General features: G+C 34.7%; 1 protein-coding gene across 2 annotated transcripts in view; it reads right to left on the bottom strand.

Annotated features, from left to right (window-relative positions):
• LOC134847794 (protein crumbs-like) overlaps positions 1-20,339 on the bottom strand; it is a 69,895-nt gene that overhangs the window by 41,713 nt on the left and 7,843 nt on the right. For both annotated transcript variants that reach the window (XM_063865010.1, XM_063865011.1), the window contains exons 2-5: positions 18,217-18,865; positions 6,122-6,259; positions 987-1,166; positions 502-636 (exon numbers count right to left, since the gene is read on the bottom strand). In XM_063865010.1, coding sequence (XP_063721080.1) covers positions 502-636; positions 987-1,166; positions 6,122-6,259; positions 18,217-18,799 — 1,036 coding nt within the window. In that variant the 5' untranslated portion in view covers positions 18,800-18,865. The remainder of the gene's footprint in view (positions 1-501; positions 637-986; positions 1,167-6,121; positions 6,260-18,216; positions 18,866-20,339) is intronic.

Below are 20,339 nucleotides of genomic sequence, written 5' to 3'. Positions count from 1 at the left end.
ATGTGATGAACTGCTTAGAGCCGCAAACGAGTTGCTCGTGTGTATGAACAAAATCAGCTTTCATGAGGCTAAAGAGTGCTTGGATGATTTTTATTTTGGTGAATTGCATCATTTGATGTTAAAATTTCATGTGTTTTTTTTCTATCAAATGCCACTGCATTATAATAAATCCTCCTCAATTGATTACTAAGTAAATTGTTCAGTAAATCATTCTAAGAAAATAAAGAAGCATATGTGTTTCCTTTCTTGGAAGAAAGCATTTAACCGTATGGTACAATCGCATTTTGACGAGGAAAAGGGACAAATGTTTACCATACAAAAACCGCTCTTTTCTAGTTCCCCTGTTTGAGTTTCCGTTTCAAAATGACTTTAAAACTCCAAACTGCAGAAAAAATGTCACCGAACAAGGTTAGAGATTTCACCAAAGCTTGTCGCAAACAAGTGGTTGTTTTAACAATTTCTAGACTACCAAATATATAGCAGTGCTGGATGATTATTTACCTGGAGGACAAGAGCATTCGTAGCCTAGGACTGTGTTGAGTTTATCTGAGCAGATTCCACGGTTGTAGCAAGGGTTAGAGCTACACTTTGACTGCCAGTAGCACTTGTCATCCACTCGTTCCGTCGCCACCACATCTGCAGAAACAAGCTTCGTGTGAGATATCATTGAAGTATATTTATAAATACGTCATTTAAAACCATGTGAAAAATCAACTCAAACTCTATACAAGAAACTGGAAAAAGCTAGTAGGCAAAATTAAAACCTAATTAAATGTAATATTTTTGATTCGAAATTAGGTTTTTTGCTCTATCCCTTGGATTTAAAATCCTTTTAGATCGCTTTAATATTTAACATTGTATGTATCTATCCTTCAAACATACAAACAATGTTATAAATCCCTTCTGATATACCAAAAACTCATTATCAAAATTTGAAAAAACAATTCAGATTTTTTTTGCACCAGAGTTCGCACCAGTGCACTTACAATAGCCGATCTCTCCGTTTTGGCAGCCGGGTGCCCTGATATCACAGAATTCACCTCCATATCCGTTTTCACAAACACAGGAACTGTAATTTCGAGGCTCTTCTGATTGTTGCTCGCAGCGACCATTAGAACCACAAAACAGAAGCTCACATGAGTCTGCATTGGATTCACAAGGAGCACCTGTAATATTCAAGAAAGATTTTTATGACTTGAAAACAAAATGTTTTTGTACTGAGAGCTTTTACAACTTATTTGCGAAACATTTAAAAGCCTCTTTCGTCAGCAGTGAAGCGAGAATGCCATAAATAAAACTTGTTCACGTTTTTTGTCACGTCGAATTAAACTAAAACCAACCAGCTTCAAATAAAAAGTCAACTAAAAATAAAACTTTCAAGCGATTCAAAAAACTCAAAATAATTCTATAGAGCGCACGATTTGCAGATTTTTAATTTTTTCCTTCTTGCGTCTAAAACTTTTAGACAGTCTGCAAAAACATGCACACTACAGCTTTTTTCAATAAAAAGAAAACGGCAAAAAATGATATTCAATCTACAAAAATTCTCCGGTGTGTGCTAGGTCTCCATTTAAAGCCGGCGGTTGTCTTGCTATGAACTGTAACATGTGTCAATTAGCTCTAGCCGTTTGGAGCTCTGATTGCGAATAAACTCTTCCTGGTGTTCAAGTCCACTTTTTCCAATATTACTTTTTTCCTTTTTAAGTATATTTCGTTTGACACTTCTTTCTTAGAAAACTCAACATATTTTGTACAGTTATATCATCCTCTCTCTTTTTATTCGGTAAGCGCAAAATCATACAGGGGAGCGCAAAATCATACTCGGACTGGGTTTATGGAGCTTCCCAAAACGGCCGGATTGCTACGTCTATTAACCCTAATACTTCCCCTTCGCGCCGGCATAAACCCCAAACACGGATGTGAAACCTGCTCCCCATTTAATCTCAAAATCCTCCGTTTCCAAGCAAGCGTAAGGTGCCACGTTAGTGGATGAATTCAATTTAAATGCAGTGGTATAACCACACTGAAACAACACAAGAGGTTTTCACTATCACCTGCACAGCTGATTATATTTTGTCAACACCGGTAACAAATTCTACAACAATCCCTCGACCAATCTCTATCACCCTTCAAATACACTTCCACCAGCAACTAACACCCCCTTAATCTCACGCACTAATAAAATTTTAACTATCTGCGGCAAACCGCCCAGTAACCAAGCAATTCCACTCTCACTGTCAACTAAGTCCTGGAATATTGTAGTTAAACTGTAATGGCATATCTGGGAAAGCACCTGAAATAGCAGCTTTGCTGTGTAAGTGCCACATCCACATTGTGATTTTTCGAGAAACCAAATTGAATTCCAAAAACTGCACTCCCTCGTTATGGCCTAACTACACATTACTAAGTAAAGACCGACCGCGAGAGGGAGGTGGCCTTCTCACCGCAATTCACAACCCTCTTCTGTACGATGAACAAGAAAAAGTGGAAGGCGGAACTCTGGAGGCGCAAAGCGTTAACATAAAGGCCAACATTCAAAATCTCCGGGTCATGAGCTTCTATATCCCTCACCACAGCAGCTGTCCTAAGGACTACAAAGCTTGAATATCAACTCTCCTCTCAGAAGAGAATAGCATTGCATTAGGCAATGCAAACGCGCACTACCCACTTCGGTCCTCTAATATACCAGAGAACCGACGCCGGGCAAACCTAGGTGCCAAAAACATTCAGCCCTCTTTCACCCCATTAAAAGATCACCATCAAACTAGACTGTCATATGATAAAAAATCATCAGCATCATCATCTGACTTATCACTCACATCTTTCTTAGTTAAACTTGCATGGCAAACAACTTTTAAACGGGGCTCAGACCACCTACCAACTTTCATGAATCTTCCCATTACCGAGGATATCCTTTTTGCGCCTCATTTTAATAGAGCGGACTGGAAAAGTTTTAAAAACGAAATGGAAGATAATCAAAGAAATCAAAGATACTGCAAAAAAAACCTATGCAGCTAGATGTAAATTGCCCAGAGTGGATTTTCGTGATTAAATCCTTTCTGCAGCCCGTCACTACATTCCTGCAGGCCGTCATCGTTTCCTTGTCCCTGCACTAAATGACGAAGCAAAGAAACTAGCCCAACAAAAAGAAAGTATCCGAATTTTAGATCCTTCCGATCTACTTTTAAACGATTCAAACAGAAGTCATGTTCAAAACGGCCAAAAAAGGCGTGAGTTTCTCCAGGCTAAAATTCATCGCACGTCGTCTAGTAAATGTGAAAACCGGTCAGATCGTTGAATGGCTCTAAGTCAAAATTCTGTAGTACAAACCCAACCTATCAACTTTAATGAGAGAAAGATTTTAAAGGCATAGACATTACGAATGCTTTTAATAAACAAAAAACTACGCTGAAAAGACATAAAAGCAACAAAGCATAAAGAAAAACAAAAAAAATCTCAAATTTAGCTGAGCTGATTCATTAAGCTTTACACCACTCAAAGTGGAAAACTGTATTAGACTGATGAAACCGTCGGAAGCCTTAGGACCAGACCGTTTCTGCACGGTTCATCTAAAATATTTTGGCGCGCTAGCATTTAGCTTTTCAACAAACATTTTGAATCGCTTTGTCTCTTAACATCATCCCCCTAATATGGAAGAATTCAAAAGATGTACTCTTCCCGAAACCTAACAAAGATCTTAAATTCTCAAAGTCCTACTGCCCGGTCTTAATTTTAAGCCGAGCTGTTAAAGTTCTAGAATCGCTAATCCACTCAACCTCAACTAAACATCTAGCAAAATATGCCGGGTAGCTTCCCCAGGTGGTTATCAAATTATATGAGTGGTCGCCAAGCGAAAACACTTTTTCGGCACCCTATCTACATCAATGATTGTACATACAGGTGTCACACAAGGCTCAGTCCTATCACCAACATTATTCTGTTTTACTATTTATGAAGCGCCATTATCTCCCCCCTGAGGTTAAACTACTATCATACGCAGACGATTTCCACCACTTTGAGCAGTCAAACAATCGAAAGGCCTCATCTACCCTATGAAACTACTTAACCAAATCACACCAAATTTTTACGTCCAGATATCTTGAATTTCCTTGATCAAAAGGCTCTGTCAGCCTTTTCACCTAACTGATAAGGAATTCAATGCCGACCCCCCTAGTAAAAATGGACAGTACACCCCTACTCTTCGAGAAGCACCCCAAAAAACTTGGTGTATTCGTTGACCAATCCCTTAATTCCGCAGAGCACTGTAAGCGAATGTCAGCACAAGCTTCGCGCAGGATAGCAATCTTGAAGGCCTTATCTGGGCAAATTGGGGTCTATCAAAAGAGACCTGACTGGTTACCTACAAGGCTTTGTTCAGATCAATTTAAGATTACGGGGAAAAAATTACCAACTAACATGCCTCAATTTATAACGCGGACGTATTTAAACTGTTATACGAAAAAAATGATTAAAAACATCGGACCTTGCCCAGGTTGGAACCCTCTTATTTTGCTGCTGGTCTCCTTCCCTACCTCTACGCTACAGATCCATGATACTTTGAAGCTAAAGTGCTATTTGTAATATAATAGTCTGTGTTAATATCCTAAGCATTCGCGGTACTTAATAGCTGGATCAAAATGAACACTTTCAAAATGAACACATTTTGTCGCAACAATATTTGCGACTTAGGTTGGAAAAAAAAGAAAGTTCATACTATAACACAAGCTATGCTTATGTAAAAACTCAGTATGAGCAATCCGGACGCGTCCCCTCGGGGTTAACAATAACAACAGCGAACAGGTTTTCATTAGCTTATTTCAATGACTAAAAGCTGATAATAGCTTAATTTGTACACAAGTAACGTTAGTTTTTTTGAGTATTTTAGCGCCTTTTTGGAATCACAAACTTAAAATTTCAAAAATGCAAAATAGAAACAATTTTTGACATTTTTGTTTTTCGTTTTTTAGTTGTTTTTCTACAAAAACTGTTTTTCATTGTGCCTATTTTTACTATGACTGTCGAATATGTCTAATCTCTAGTTTTTCAATCAGCTCCTTTTATCACGCCACGCCGAAAAAACTACTGACTTGAAAAAATAAACATTTGTATTTTTCTAAGAATATGGTCGGAACATTGTGCTACGTGCACAGTAACCGACTATCCTTGTTCTTGATTTGTCATTACTGCTTCTTGACAGTCGTTTCACTTTCATCTTTCTCGATGTTGATCGTTTTTGAGGACACGTTTGCGCATATTCTCTAATTTCTAAGCTTGTCGTTATAATTGTGCGCTTGTCGGAAGAAAACTAGCATTTCGGCTTCTTCTCTTCGCACTTATACGATTGCTAAAATTCTTTTTTTGTACTTTTTTTCAGCTTTCTGTTGAGCAAGGCGGGTTGTTATTGCTTCTCAGCGCAATGATTGAATGTTTTAAAACAAAAAACGGTATGATTGTGTCTTTCTCTGTTGGAAAAGCTGCATTGTGTTAAAAATTGTAACATATTAATTTTTTGCGAATGGGCTAAGCAGACTATTTTTCAGACTTTGTTCAATGGAGAACGCCGAGACGTGAAGGGCATGTCTAGTGACGATGCCTCTGTTATGAATTTCATCGGACATCTCAAAGCACCGAATTAAATTTAAAAAATAAAGCCTTCAACCGAACAAAGGGGCTAGAGATGGTTGGGACTATAGTTGTTCTTTCAAATCAATGGATAGCTAATATGTCTCTAGATCATTTATCTGAAACCACGGAATTTAAACAGGGAAGATATATTCAAAAAGTTGATCACAACAATTCAGAAAAATTTTGCTTCTTAACAAAATCAATGAGTCGTGGAATTATTAATTTCAGTATTCGTTTTCGGCTAGTTTCGGAACAGACATAATCGCTTTTTCTACAACTTATTTCTAGTTCCGGTGCATATGAAGCAATTCGTCGTTTTCATCATAGCAAAGAAAGATATTCATTAGAGCAGCTGGAACTGCACTACTTCTGAATTGGTAATATTAACCATAATATGAAGATAATGGGGCGTTTCTTTTCTCTCGTTTCATTTAGAGCACGACAGTACCCAATTTTACCCTGTTGAAGAAAGTGCCAAATTTCATGTTTTACTTACCAAATCGGGAACAATCAATACTGCAGATGTTATGACCACCCAAGATGACGCATGCGTAGCCGTCAGAACAGTCATCAGTGACATCAATACAATCCAAAGACGGCCCGATGAAGCCAAAAGTTTGAAGTTGATCAACATCTGAAATGAGAAAAAACTCATTGTTAACTTTGTATACTTCATAAGATCACGATTAAATTGCCATTTTAATAATGAACAAAAAAACACTTCAATTGCTAAAAGAAATAGTTTTCAGATATTCAAGTGTGAAATTCATATAAAAAAAAGTTTGAGATAAGCGAAATAATGAACACATTAGAACTTTTCAAGGACACCATCACAGATCGAAGCACACAACTTTTCTTAAATGAACTCAAAAGTTTTCCATGATACTTTACCATAAGTTGCCACTGATGAAAATTTTTCAAATAATAATTGAAAATAGTTATTTGGAACCAGAATAAGAAATCGGTCGTTTATAATACTAAAATGATAAAAAAAATTATCAATTGGTATAAGACTACCAAGCTCAATACCTCGGGCTACTTGGTTATATGCTGTGTGAACTAGAGGCCATTAACTTATTTAGATAAACGAGATAAAAGAATTCAAACTGTAAATCACGAACTTTTTGGTACATTAGTGCATCAATGGTTTTGGAAAAACTCAAATTTTACAAAACGATGCTCGATCGTAAAAATATTTTAAGACACTTGACACCAATTGAATTTTGGATGAAAAAGAAATTTCAAAAAATTTTGCAACTTTGTCCATCGCCAGGATTTTTAAAATAAAATCATCTACATCACTATTAAACATCAATTTACGAAAATTCGTTCTAACCACCATGGTGGTGTGCCACGGAGCCGAATGCACGGATAGCCGAAAAATACATTCGTTCCGGATAACCGAAAAATAAATAGGTTCCCGGATAGCCGAATAAAAAAATCGTTTCCGGATAGTCGAAATTTTGGATCTACTTAACAATTACCCCTACCCCCTTACGCATTTCTTAATACGGGGAGGGGGGGATTCGTTAATAGGTTTTATAGGGGGTGGGGGGGGGGTGGTGGCCAGTCAATAAGCAGAATAGGTCCAAGAGCAGAAAAACTTAAATTTTTATAATCTAATCGGTAAGTTAAGTTTAAGAATAGACATTATTACCAAAGAAACTAATATTTTATGCATAATTTGAGTCATTGAATCGAGATTTTCTTATAAAATTTTTAAAAATCATTAATAAAAATTGGTGAAATTATTCAATTCATGCATAATTTATTCATTTTCTTGGTATTATTGACGATTCTGATAATTGTTTTTATCAATTCGACGGTATAAATTAATAAAAGGAAAAACTTTTCTGTTTTCTGCTCTTGTACCCATTCTGCTCCTAGACCATTCTGCTTAGTGCTCCGCCTCCGGGAGGGGGGGGGGGGATAGTTAGGAGATCCTACAAACTTACTTAAAAACATTTTGTTTTATTTGGTGTACCCCCTTTCTCTCCTCCCAATTATCCCCTCCCCTACCCACATTTAACCCTCCATGCCCCCCGGCAAACAAAAAAAAAACTATTGCGGGCCCCCAAACTGAGGGCCCAAATTAAGGGTCCTCAACCGAAACTATAATCGAATATAATGTTACTGCAGGGGCGGCTCAAGGATTTTCTCGAAGGGGATAGGTGACAAATGTGTAAAAAAACAGGCCAAAACGCCGTTTTTGGGATTTTGAGAAAATTATGACCAAAAAAATTGCGTTTTTAAGTGCGTGCTCCCTTTAAGAATTAGCGTATTTTGAAAAATTTAGGGTTTGTCGGTCGAAAATGGATATCATAAAAGATACCAAAAGAGGGACTCTTTGGTTGGTGAGGGGGTCGAATCCCTGTAATAGTCGGACTTTTGTTGATAATTAATTCAATTAGAATTTAAAAAAATTAGCCAATACAATTTCAAAAAAAAGTTTAGAATTTTGTTAGCTAACAGACTGCAAAATTTTGAGGCATTTTTTATCCAATCAAAATGAGTCTTAATTTAGTGAAGAGTTTTCTATTTTAATCTAATTAAAACCGGAGGTATTTAGTTTTTTTTTCGGCTATCCGGGAAAGCGGCTCCGTGGGTACGCACCACAACCATCATGTTAAGAAGTTGGCCAATCACAGTTGACCTAAAAAATAACCAATTAGATTAAGGACTACCTTAGCCATCAACACTAATTAAAAGGAATTTAACTAGTTTGTCGGGAAAATTCTGGGACATAATTTCGATTTAGAACAAAAAAAACCACAAATGTTTAGGGGCTACAATTTCAGTTGAAAGTTTCTGAGTCATTTACGTTTTAAATAAAAAAACCAAAAATATTTTAGGACTAAGTTTTCAGTGTTTACTCCCTGCTCCTGAATTCATCGCGCGTTCTCAAGCCGGGTTTCTTTCTCCTGATATGTATTGCCTCTAGTGTAAACAATTTTGTTTGATTGTTTGACCTATTTATAATTTCCCAACTAAGATCTGCGCTATTTCCCTCAAAACTGCCTTGCTGAGGGTGGAGGCCTACCAGGGAGTCTGCGTTCTTATGTTCCTCAATTCTAGTGGTCACAAGTCGAACAGTTTGTCCGACAAAGGCGGAAGTGCATCCACTATATGTAATTTCAATACATTTGTAAATTAAAAAAATAGATTGGTTATATTTGAAAATCCAACATAGACAATTCGTTCTGTGTTATAATAGAGATTACTCATATAATTAAAGTTTAAAAATCACGTTTGACTTGAGGTCATTAGAAAATGCTGACTTCAGTGATGGTAAACAGGAATCTAGTTTTCTTGTGGTGAAGTCCACTTGAAGGTTGGTTAAATTTTGTAATCTGCTTGCAAATTTAGGGCTTTGATTACCTCTATACTGCACCATCAGCCTAGGGGCTTCACATCCTTTGGTGATTGAGTTGACAAACTTCTCTCACTATCCAGGGGCTTGCGCTTATCCTCGATAGTTTTTTACAGAGTTTCTGAGTTTTTTCTATGTTTGAATGTTGTCTATAAGCTTGTCTCAACTTGACGCGTCATGAAGCCGAAAATGGATGCCCACCACTATTCGTCGATTTCCTTTTGCACCAGCGATCGGGTTTTCACTAACATCTCTTCCTACCTTTTCCTGTCCTCATTTGCCCTAAACGTTTTAGTCCTAAGTAGCTTCAGTTGAAAATTATGCACAGCTTGGTCCTAAAAAATCGTTTTCGGGGACCCTAGCACAGTATAAGATCGTTTTTCAGACATTTTCTCAGAAACTTCAGTCTGTGTACATATACTTGAATTTTTTAAAGTCTCTTAAATAACTTCTCTTCTCGCGTGCTCAGTTACAAAGTAAGGAAATTTTGGAAAGAAAATTCGAACGTTTTTGGAACTATGTCCGTGTTCAGGTTAAAATTTTTGTAACTAATCGATATGCAGATGTTGAAACATCATTAAAGACAATTAAATGTTACAAACAAAAAATATAATATTCATACCAATCAACTTTAAGCAATTTTAGATAAGAACTTCGGAACTTTACTTTTTTGGAATTTCTGAGATTTTTTTGTCCTAATAATTCTTTTTATCTAAATTTTCCATTTTCCAATTTTTTTTTGATATGTTAGCTTCACAACTATTTTCGAAGCCGAAACTGAAACTATTTTTGGAGTAAAATCTAAGCGTTAGCTCCCTACTCCTGAACTCTTATCGCGTGTTGATCCCTGGCCTCAGTTTCTTTATGTGGATTGCTTCCAATGTGAAAAGTTTCATTGCGTTGTTAGACTGATCTATTATCTCCAAACATAATTGTGCAGCGGTCGCTTACTCGCTAGATTGCAATGTGTGTATGCCTGCCTGTGTGTCTCTGGTGTGTCTACTTTCTTGTGTTACTCAACGCTTAGGGCAAAATTGATTTTAGTTCTGTCCCAAAATTTAGCTTGGGTTTCCCGATTCAATTTTGGATGATCCATCCTCTGATTAAGGATTTTTTTCTTCCATTGCTGTCTACTGATCAACATTGCTTTTTGGTTAAGTTCCATGTAGATGTGCTCCTAAAAACCCTGAGTCCCGTACCCTCTTTTGTTTCCTTTGTTCTGCAGTGGTGTGCAACTTCTGAAAATTAGAAGCCTGCCTGTTTCCGTCACTTTTTAGTAGGATCCACATCTAACCTGCTTGTTACCATCTGCATTTATAGTAACGTCTTAAAAAGCCACGTCACCATTTTCATTAGGTTTTTCAACTGTGAGCTGTAACTTAGAGAGTAAATTCTTGGCGGCCCAAAAAACATTTTCAGTGACAACTCCTGGCTTCTGCGTCCACTCGTTTGCGCGTATTTAAAACCAAATGCTTCGTTCTAATATATTTTGCATTGCCTCTGTTTTCAACGAATGAGTTTGATTGTTCGACCCATATATAGTTTATTCAATCAACATCAGCGCTATTTCCCACAAGTCTGCATTGCTGGAGTTAAAGTACAACCAGTCTAAAAAAATCTTCAAAACACCAGACTATCTCGGTTATTAAAAATTTCCCCAATCAGCATGGTTGCAGTATTGACATCCCTCGCATTCAAACCCCTCCAATATACATGTTAATTTCCTTCTACAACATAAATGGAAACCATTCAAATCATCCACTGGCTGTACCCCCGCCCCCGTCTTTTTCTTGTTTCAAGGCAAACTCTCACTCCTTCAGCCATAGATTTTCAAGAATTACCGCGAGGTATTCAATTATAACATGAATCATTACCTTGAAAATTATTTTGATGGCCGCCATTTTCTAAATGATTTTTTTGTGAATCTTTGAATTTCAGGCGGAGACTCGTGGCTGTACAGCATCTGTATGGATTATTCAATTGCTTCCTTTAGTAGACTTTTAGCGTATATACTTTTCATATCAAATAGTACTATAGTTTCATCCGGATCTAGACCAGTGTTTTCAGTTGTTACTTTGGCATCTTTATTGTTGATTTTGATATTGACTTCAATGATACTGTCTAAATGTTTTAAAAATTTTAAAAAACCATCCAATCAGAATGGCGCCGAAGTAACATATTGGTTATAAAAAAGATTTAAGTTTCAGATACATTCTTTGTTTTTTTTCAAAAATTTATTTTAAAGTCAAATTTTCGAATAACCTCATTTTCCGATATTGGAACATCTTAAAGTTTTTTATTCCGAATTTTATTACATTTGAATTTTAGCCAAAATGTTGATCTGAGAAATGGAATTTTAAAGTCATTTTTAACATGCTGTTGAGGCTGAAAAGGATCAATGAAATAAGTGAACATCCATACAGTAAATTGAGGTAAACAGGTAATCAACCGGCTCATTCGTAAGGATCAGCAAAAGTACAAAAAAAAGAGTTACCATTAGGCCTTGTTCTACCTCTACTTGTAAGTTCTTATGAAAATGAGAAAGCCTACATAGAAAAAAAACAAAAGAGACACTAAAAAACGTTTAGAAAGTTGAGTTGGACTACTTTGAGGGCATTAATTCCTCAGACGTGAAACACATTTAAAATAATAACTCCAAAAATTTTAAATGGGCGGGCACCGGTTTAAATATCACGTCGAGTAAATTGTAAGGTTCTATTAGGAGAATCTTTTCATCTCTATTGAAATAGCTTATATTGATATAACACAGAAACATCGAATCGGAACTCTTTGATTGCGCGTAGTCAATCGATTTAGCATATTCGTCAAGCTTTAGATTTGCTTGAGTTATATGACATTGCTTAAGTTTTGTTAGATTTTTGAAGTGTTATAAAACTTCAAAAAAGAAAAAATTAAGTCCCTTCCTCAAAACACACACACACTCAAAAACTTTCGTTTACTCAAATGAAGCTAAATAGAGCATCAAGTTGGATACAAAAACAAAGTTCTTTCGCTTTTCAGCTGAGGGATCAACAAAAAACTGCCAAAAACTACTTTAAAATTTTCAACATCAAAACAAAGATAAAAAATAGAGAAGCACTATCTTCTATACAGCAATGAATTTAAACACTTTTAACTTATTAAGTTTTAAAGACAAACGCAATTCAAGGAAAAGTCGTTCAAAAAAAAACGCCAAAAAACCAAAAAAAAACAATAATACGAAGATCACTATCATGCACTAATAGAGATATTTAAAACAAGAGAACTCCTCTCAGTGTCACAAGGCTTGGCTTTAGCTCAAAGATTTTGCTCAAGGGGTCTGCTGCTTTTTTTCTGACCATTTTTAGAGAGCTGTCTTTTCAGCCATCCTGTCTTGAAGCTTTCTAGTAATCACTCTTCTGCCAAGTTAATGTAAATTTATATCTGAAATAAGGGCAGCGCATCAGAATCTTTTTTTGTTCGTACTGATCCGAGACGCATGTGTGAAATTTGGTCCCTGTTTTTGTTTTCTTTTGACTACAAATGCTTGTAATTTTTTTTTGAAAAAAAACGTTTGGCATTAAATCCAGGAACTGGAATTTTGGGTTGGGCTAATGTCTTCCACGGTGAATTTAAATGAAAAAAACATCAAGAGTTGGATCGATTCTAAAAATACTGTTTTGTTTTTGTCATCCTTATGCCTGACGATCAATTTAACTTTTTGTGTGTTGTTTTTAAACTAAAGAAAACACATGAGGAAAAATTTAAGCGATTTAAATTAGGTATTAACAGATTCGAAACCGAATTTTCGTTTCATTTTTTCCCACAGTTACATGGTATCAGACTGGCTTTTTTGATTTTCAATTTTTTCATCTTCATTTCGTACTCTTTGAGCCAGAAAGCAGAATTTCCGCAATAGAAGCATCACAAGTTGAACAATCTTTATCGCGAAAAAAGTATGTCCCCAAACAAAGACCTAAAATGATCTGCGAAAAATGCTGCAGACTTTTTAATCTGCTACTGCTGACTGCTGACGGTTAAGCAAACGCGTTGTCAGGGCAAGAAAAACTCAGTATCCCTCTGTCTAACTATACTGATCTGCAGGTTGAAACAAAGAGCAGGAGATCTAGAATCAAGACCTGCTACAAGTAGCCATTAATAGAAAAAAACGAGGATCAGATTTCACTCAGCTCGATTTTGGCATCCAAATAATTTTTTCGGTATCAAAATAGTACCAAAATAATTCGCTAATTCGCTTTTGATCATTATTCTACAACTCAATCAACCGTAATAGAAAAGCAAAAAAAAATTTCTCAAACTTTTTTTGAAACTTTGGCTTACAGACAAAACTGTTCACCACCGCTTTTTCCTATCCAAAAGGGCCCTAAAATTTGGAAGATCTAAAATGAATTGGATTTGGACACTTTAATTGGTGTAATTTACATTTCCGATCAACTTAACAACCTCCCCCTTTCAAGAAAAGGGGTGGGGATTGTTGAGTAGTTTTAACCAGTCAAAATTTCGACAATCTCAACAAAATTAGCATTCTCAATAGTAAATTCTAGCGCAAAGTAACAGTTTTGTTTAGAGGCGAGGAGATTGTTAAGGAGATACCAGTTTAAATAATTTTAATCAACTATTTACCATTCAATACGTTTTATTAAACCGCACTTTTAATCACTGTATCTGTTCTTATCTAGAAAGAAACTCGAATGGTCGGTAGGCCAGTGAAAATTCTTGAAGAAGTTCTGATTGATATTGATTTTTTCGAAAAGTAATATGTCACAAAACATGCAAATATCATTTTAAAAAATAAATCAATGTATGAAAACTGCTCGCTCATGCAGTGTCAAATACAAAAAAGGAAGGCTGCGTTAATACACGCAGTTTGTGAATCATTTAGCTTGCATCAGTTCATTTGAAATAATTTCTGAGCTTGTTAATTTCGCTTTGCATTTAAATAACAGTGAAAAACCTAATTCAGTAAATTGTCAATTGGTAGTTTGCACTTACAAACTCGAGATTGAAATCGATTTAAACCGATTTTTCTACAAAAAAATTTCTGCATGAGAATTGATTTACAAAAGCCATTTTAGATAATTAAATCGACTTAGAATGGATTAAATGGATTTTTACGGAAGAAAAAAACTTATTGTTATTGCCAAAAATATGATTTAACTCGATTAACACAGTTTTTTGGAACCCGTTGAAGGTCATCAAAATCGCAACAAATTTGGTTTAAAATAACTTTTTTTTTGTTTTAAAACTTGAGCTAATTTTTGCACTCTAAAGAGCCACAGAAAGCAAGATTCATTCGAGAAGATTTTTTACTGCAAACTATTGTGATGAAGGTAATCCCTTTTGAGTTTTTCAAGTCTCAAAGCTTCCGCGGTATGAAAGGTAAAATTATTCAAAAATAATTCTATAAATGTCGTTTTCTTTTTAAACGTTTTAGGCGCAATTATTTTAGGCCAATGAAAAATAATTGAAAAATTTATTTTTGAACAATTGATTTTTGGTGTAGAAAGTTTTTCAGATTAGTTATATCAGAGTTTTTTTCACGCAATGCATCAACATGAAAGTCAAAAGAAAAGGCATACCTTATGATTTTAATTCCAAATTTCTCTAATCTTGAATATCCGAAAAAATCTACAAACAATGTGTCTGGAATCTGTTTAAGATGAGAAAACGAAAAATTGGATGAAATTTGATATAATTGATTTCATTGTTATTCACAATACGTATGAAAATGAAACAAAAAAAAGCTAACAAAATGGAGTTAAGTCAATTTAGAACTGATTGAATGTGATATTTTTGCTAAATTTTTGATAAAACTACTTTGATTTTAAATCAATGCATGTCATTTTTAAAATTTTTGATACATTATCTGTATAAAATTGGTTGCAACCTAGTTCTTGTCAAAAGACACCAATTTTTTTCAACTCGGTTTTTTGAGTACCCGGGGTGATGTCCATATCAACAATTTTCAACTAATCAAAAAGTTTGATATATGGAGTCTATAAAAAAATGCTTATTACACAAACATCATAAAAAATAGGTGTGATAAGTTTTTTCTCAATCGAAATTTTTCTTTGAAAATGATTTTAGAATAGTTTAACAATGAAACAACACAAATGAGTGGGAGTTTTGGTTTCATGAGAGCAACTTGGGCATCAAAAAAATTTCGAACAAAAATATATTTATCATACAATTTCATTTATGAAAATTGTATGATATGCATTTTTTCCATTGAAAAGATACATTTTTGCGGTAAAAGTTTTTTCCTTTTTTAATTACAAACTCGCTACTTTGCTAAGAAAAACAATTTAATTGAAAAAATGAATAGAAAAATTGATCTTCTCTGTCTATAACGTAGTCCAGATTGAGTTTTTCACACAAAAAACCAAAAAATCACAAACCAGTCTTTTCTAAAATACAATTATTTTTTAGATTTTTCATGCGCTAAAATAAACCTAATTTATATTAAAAAGAATTAATTTCTCAACCACTAACCGAATTTTTTAACGTTAAATTTTTCTACCCGCATATAAAAGTTATGTTTTTAGTATAAAAATCAGAATGAAAATGTTAACATCAACATCCCTGGCTAATATCACTGAATTTAGTTTATCTCGTAGTAGCTGTCATTTACACTCTGGCTTTTCTTATGATAGAAATTTTTGTTTATTAGGCTTTTTCAAAAACAAAAAGTTTTGAAACAAGTTTTTTTTTGCAGTTTCACTTATGGAAAAAAGCTTCATTTTCATTGACTATGGAAAAAAAGATTACATGTTCATATTATATAAATTTAACTTTTGCAATCTCTACGCAAGTATTTAAAATAATAAAATATAATATAATATAATATTATATAATATAATACAATATAATATAAAGCAATATAAAATAAAATAATATAATACAAAATATAATAAAGTAATATAACAATATAATATGATATATTATAATATAATATTTCTAGAGTGTGGCGAACAATGCTTGTTATAAAGGTTCATTGTAAGGAAAAAATACTTATTTTGTTATTTTCATACAATTATTTAAAAGCCACACAGCTATTTTTTTTGAAATCTCGATTTTTCATTTTCCAGCTGTGTAAAACTTCTCTTTAAAGCTTAGCTTAGCGCTTCTTCAGCGCTAGGAGCTGCTTAAACACTTTTAAAGAAGAACTATTAAAAAATTGAAAGAAATTTTTTCGTTAAAAAATGGTTTAGCAAACGACGCACAAAAATGCAGCCCACGTTGAGATTAAACTGAAGAAAATAGTTTTCTTTTCACAAAAGCTTGTTAAAAAAATTTTATGTGCTACCTGCACAGCAATCGCTAGTTTTTTTTTTGTTCCGACTTTCGAAGAAAGTGACCGAATAATTGTGCTCGTTGCGATAATTATCGAGCGACAGATTTCTTGCTTCTAACGCGAAGGCGGAAATTTAATCCGTCTGGCTAACAAATTATCCTAAGCTCAATTGAGGTATGTTTCTTATTCTGTGTAATATTTTGCGATAGGTGAAACGTATCACTTTGTACTTTACACAGCGCGCGGCGGAATAATTTCCAACACAACTTCCGGGCGGGGTTTAATCCGTCCAAGAAATCGTTCCAAGTTTGTTGAAAGCTATTGTTCCAAGCTATTTGTCAAAAACGCTACAATAATAGGAGCAAAATCTGCCAATTTGTATTATATACGGCATCTGTGGGGATGATTTTAAAAAGATTTTTCTTTTCTTTTTTAGACAAATTCATCAGTATTTCTTGAGCGAACACTGCCCGATGGATCTTAAAAGGCAGTCGGATTATTCAGGGCTTCGCATTTATACAAGCAGTTTTAGGAGCAGTGGTGAAGTGGTTACGTCTCCGCCTCTCAATCGAAAGTTCGGATGTTCGAGGCCCACCATGATCCGTGATCGTTGGTTGAGGGTGAGGCAACATTACCCAGCCCAAAAAAATAACCAAAAAAACGGCATGTAGTTCTTAGGCAGGGGCACAACAGCGGTTCGCCGTGATGAGCTGTACAGCTCGTATGTTGGTCCTTTCCCTCGTTGTTGAACTTTAAAAGCACTCTGAATTAATTCAATATAATGAATCACTCAGACGCACCGCGATGCGATGCATAATTAAGCGGAAAAATGAGTCAAGTAAGGGTCAAGTAAACATCCTCTTCTCTTCAGTAGTGGGGGGGGGGGTAGATTGGTTATTAAATGGAGTTTTCAGCTGAGCAGATTCAATCATATTACACACAGCGCGAAGCAATTTTATTCCATATGAAATATTGGTAAGGAAGAGCTTTTGTTTGTTCTGCTTCGAAGCGGAGGTAGTGAACTTGATCCAAAGGCTGTATTGGTGAACTTGATAAGGTTTTGTGTCGGAAAATATAGAGGTTAAAAAAAAACAATGCCTTATCTGATGAAATGACCTTTCGTGGATAAGTTACTGCTAAGTTTATCAAGATTCAAGCTTCTTAATCATGGCTTTTCTCTTAACACTCCGTAAGCTTTTATTTATTACGGCACTGTTTTTACTCATGAAAAATGCTGAAAAAAATTACATGGCTCACACATGCGAAAAATAGCTGGTGATGTAATAACACGCAGCTATCTGCATCTTCACATCGGTCGAAGAATTTCACAAGCAGTTCAGAGGTGATAAAAAATAATTTAAAACCACTGCGTTGACAACTTCGTTTAAGACTCGAACACATTTATGCTGCACTTGTTGGTCCAAGTGGTTTCTTGGTGGTACAAAACTTCTTCTCTGATATCTAAGCTTCATTACGCTCAATTAACTATCAAATAAGCAAGATAGAGTATCTGCGATAATGAAAAAGCAGATAAAATTTAAAGTGGACACAGAAAAAAAATGAAACTATTTTCGTCTTTTATTATTATTTTTAATTTGCTCCAGCAGTCCCTCAGTGAAGATACATAAAGGCAAAAAGTTATTGTCCAAAATATAAGGTTCTATTGCGTTGACTACAATTCAACCAAAGTAAAATAATTTTGACTATTTAAATACAATTAGTCCGTTGCTTTTGCAAGTAGCACTCAGCTTTGCAACCACTGCTATCATTGCATTTTTTTATCTGAAAAATTACAATCTTCTGATCAACCGCTGCAACTTTCCGATCAATCGTTCATAACTAATTTCAAAATGAACTGATTATCTCGAATGAAGAAATACATTTATGCTCTAATAAAAAATACATAAAAAAATTCCAAAAATCATACCTGAACAATTTTCTTGGAAATTTTGGTGCGTGAAAACATCTCCAGTTGCATTCCAAAACTGATCGTCGCCAAAAGGTTTTCCAAACTCGACACAAAACTGTCCATTGAACTCGGAGCCAATCACAACGTTGCTGTCCTGCTGGCTATTACGTAACACGAATAAAGTCGGCGTCTCGGCAACTGACGTCAAAGTCTCGGCTTCGACCGAAGCGTCAGTAAAAAGACTCAAAGTTTGATTGGTAAATTTTAATTGCAAGACATGCCATTTACCATCGTTCAGTTTCACATTGGTTGACGTAATCGCAAAATTTTCGCCTTTGTACTTCCATTTTAGTTGCAAAAACCCGTTTTCTGTCAGAGCGATTTGGAAAAAATCTTTTGTAATTGTTATATACTCAGGTTGTTGAAAAATAACTCCAGAGAATTCGGTGTTTATGGCAAATGATATTTCTTTTGTGTTTCGAAAGTTCAGATCAATGTTTGTAATTTGAATACTCGAATTTCCAGGAATTCGCAAAATCTCGGAAGTGGAAAGGATAATTATTGCATTGATCAAAGAGAGTTTAAAGATAAATGATGACATGTTAAATCGAAACTAGTATATCACTTTTTTGCAATTGAATAGCCAGGTAATCTTTTGAAGAGTCAGCTGAAATAAATTCAAATTAATTTTTTTCCGGGGTGGGGCTCTTTTGTTGGGAAAACATGAATTGAGATATTGAATTAATCTTTTAACAATACCAAAAAAAATAGGATTTTGCGTTAATCGTTTTTTAAGTGCTTTTATATATTAAAAATGAAATAAAAACTATAACCATATAACTAGCAATTTTAGTAATAATCTTTACATTTCAATATATGTCAAATATGTTTATGACATAAAATTGAAATCAATTTTGTTTGAGCAAAATCTATCATTCAGTAGATTGGCAAACATCAAGTAATCTTCATTCTTTTGGATTCTAAATTTGATTCTGAATTAACGATGATAATGGATACTCAGTATTATTTCGACGAACAATGGTTGTCATCTCAATAACAATTACTCCAAAATCAAAGTGAAAAATTGTTTTTAAAAACGGAAGAAAACGGATTCCTTTTGTATGTGATTTGCATAGTAAAACGCCACATAAAAAAAAGGTTTTTTTTTACAGCGTATGGTAAGAATTCACATTTTATTATTAGCTTGCAGTCTAAAATGTAAAAATGTGTTTAAGGAGGAAAAATGGCATATGCGAAAGGAAAATGTGGATTTAGTTTTCTTAAAACACCAAAGCCTTTCATTCTAAAACTCAAACAGAATTCATTTCCTAAGAAGGAAAGAAAAGCCAATTTATGGCTGCGGTGACAATTTTTCATAGAAATGGGAAGAAATTAGACTAAGAGTAAACCATACCCATGACTATTCACCACCACCTTTTTAACAACAATTTGGTGGTAATAAGTATTAAAATTGGCGACAAAGTTTTTATGCAGTTTTTCAGACAACTTTTTTCACAAACTTGAAATAATAAATGGCTGAGTATTAAGCGTGAGAGCCCACAAAGCTGCATTCTCGGATAGCCGAAAAAAAAATTCTTGTTTAGCTTATTAGCAACAAAATAAAATATGACTAAAGGTCAAATTCGTACAAAAACTGAACGACTGAAGTCTCATTCTTTCATCGAAAAAAGGTTTGTCATGAAATATTCGTTAAGATGAAAAAATTTTTGCTTTGTGTAACAGCTTTGCTTTCATTGAACGAAGTACAAATTAAAGTGCGACTACTTTCTTTCGCAATATTTCTTATGGCTATCCAGGAACAATTTTTTTGGCTATCCTGTAATTAACCAAATTTTAGCCTTATTAAATAAGTGTTTCGAGAAGGGCGCGAAGAAAACGCGCCAAATAATTCAGTAGAGGATTCAAGGAAAGAGAGGCGGAGGCGGGGGCGGAGGACCCCTCAGTGATTCAAACCCCCTGGCGACCCAACTTGTACTTTTTTGTACAATTTGTACTATTTTGTACTATTTTGAGATATCAAATATATACTAATTTTGAGGGGGAGTGCTCGGCGAAAAAATGAAAATTTTTGGTCGCAATTTTTTGGCCTGTTTTTTGAAAATGTTGCCTGCGGTGCGGAA

This window comes from Symsagittifera roscoffensis, chromosome 6, assembly GCF_963678635.1.
Source record: "Symsagittifera roscoffensis chromosome 6, txSymRosc1.1, whole genome shotgun sequence".
Lineage (NCBI taxonomy): Eukaryota > Metazoa > Xenacoelomorpha > Acoela > Convolutidae > Symsagittifera > Symsagittifera roscoffensis.
The sequence above is the reverse complement of the archived record's forward strand: the minus strand, read 5'-3'. Positions and strand labels throughout refer to the sequence as shown.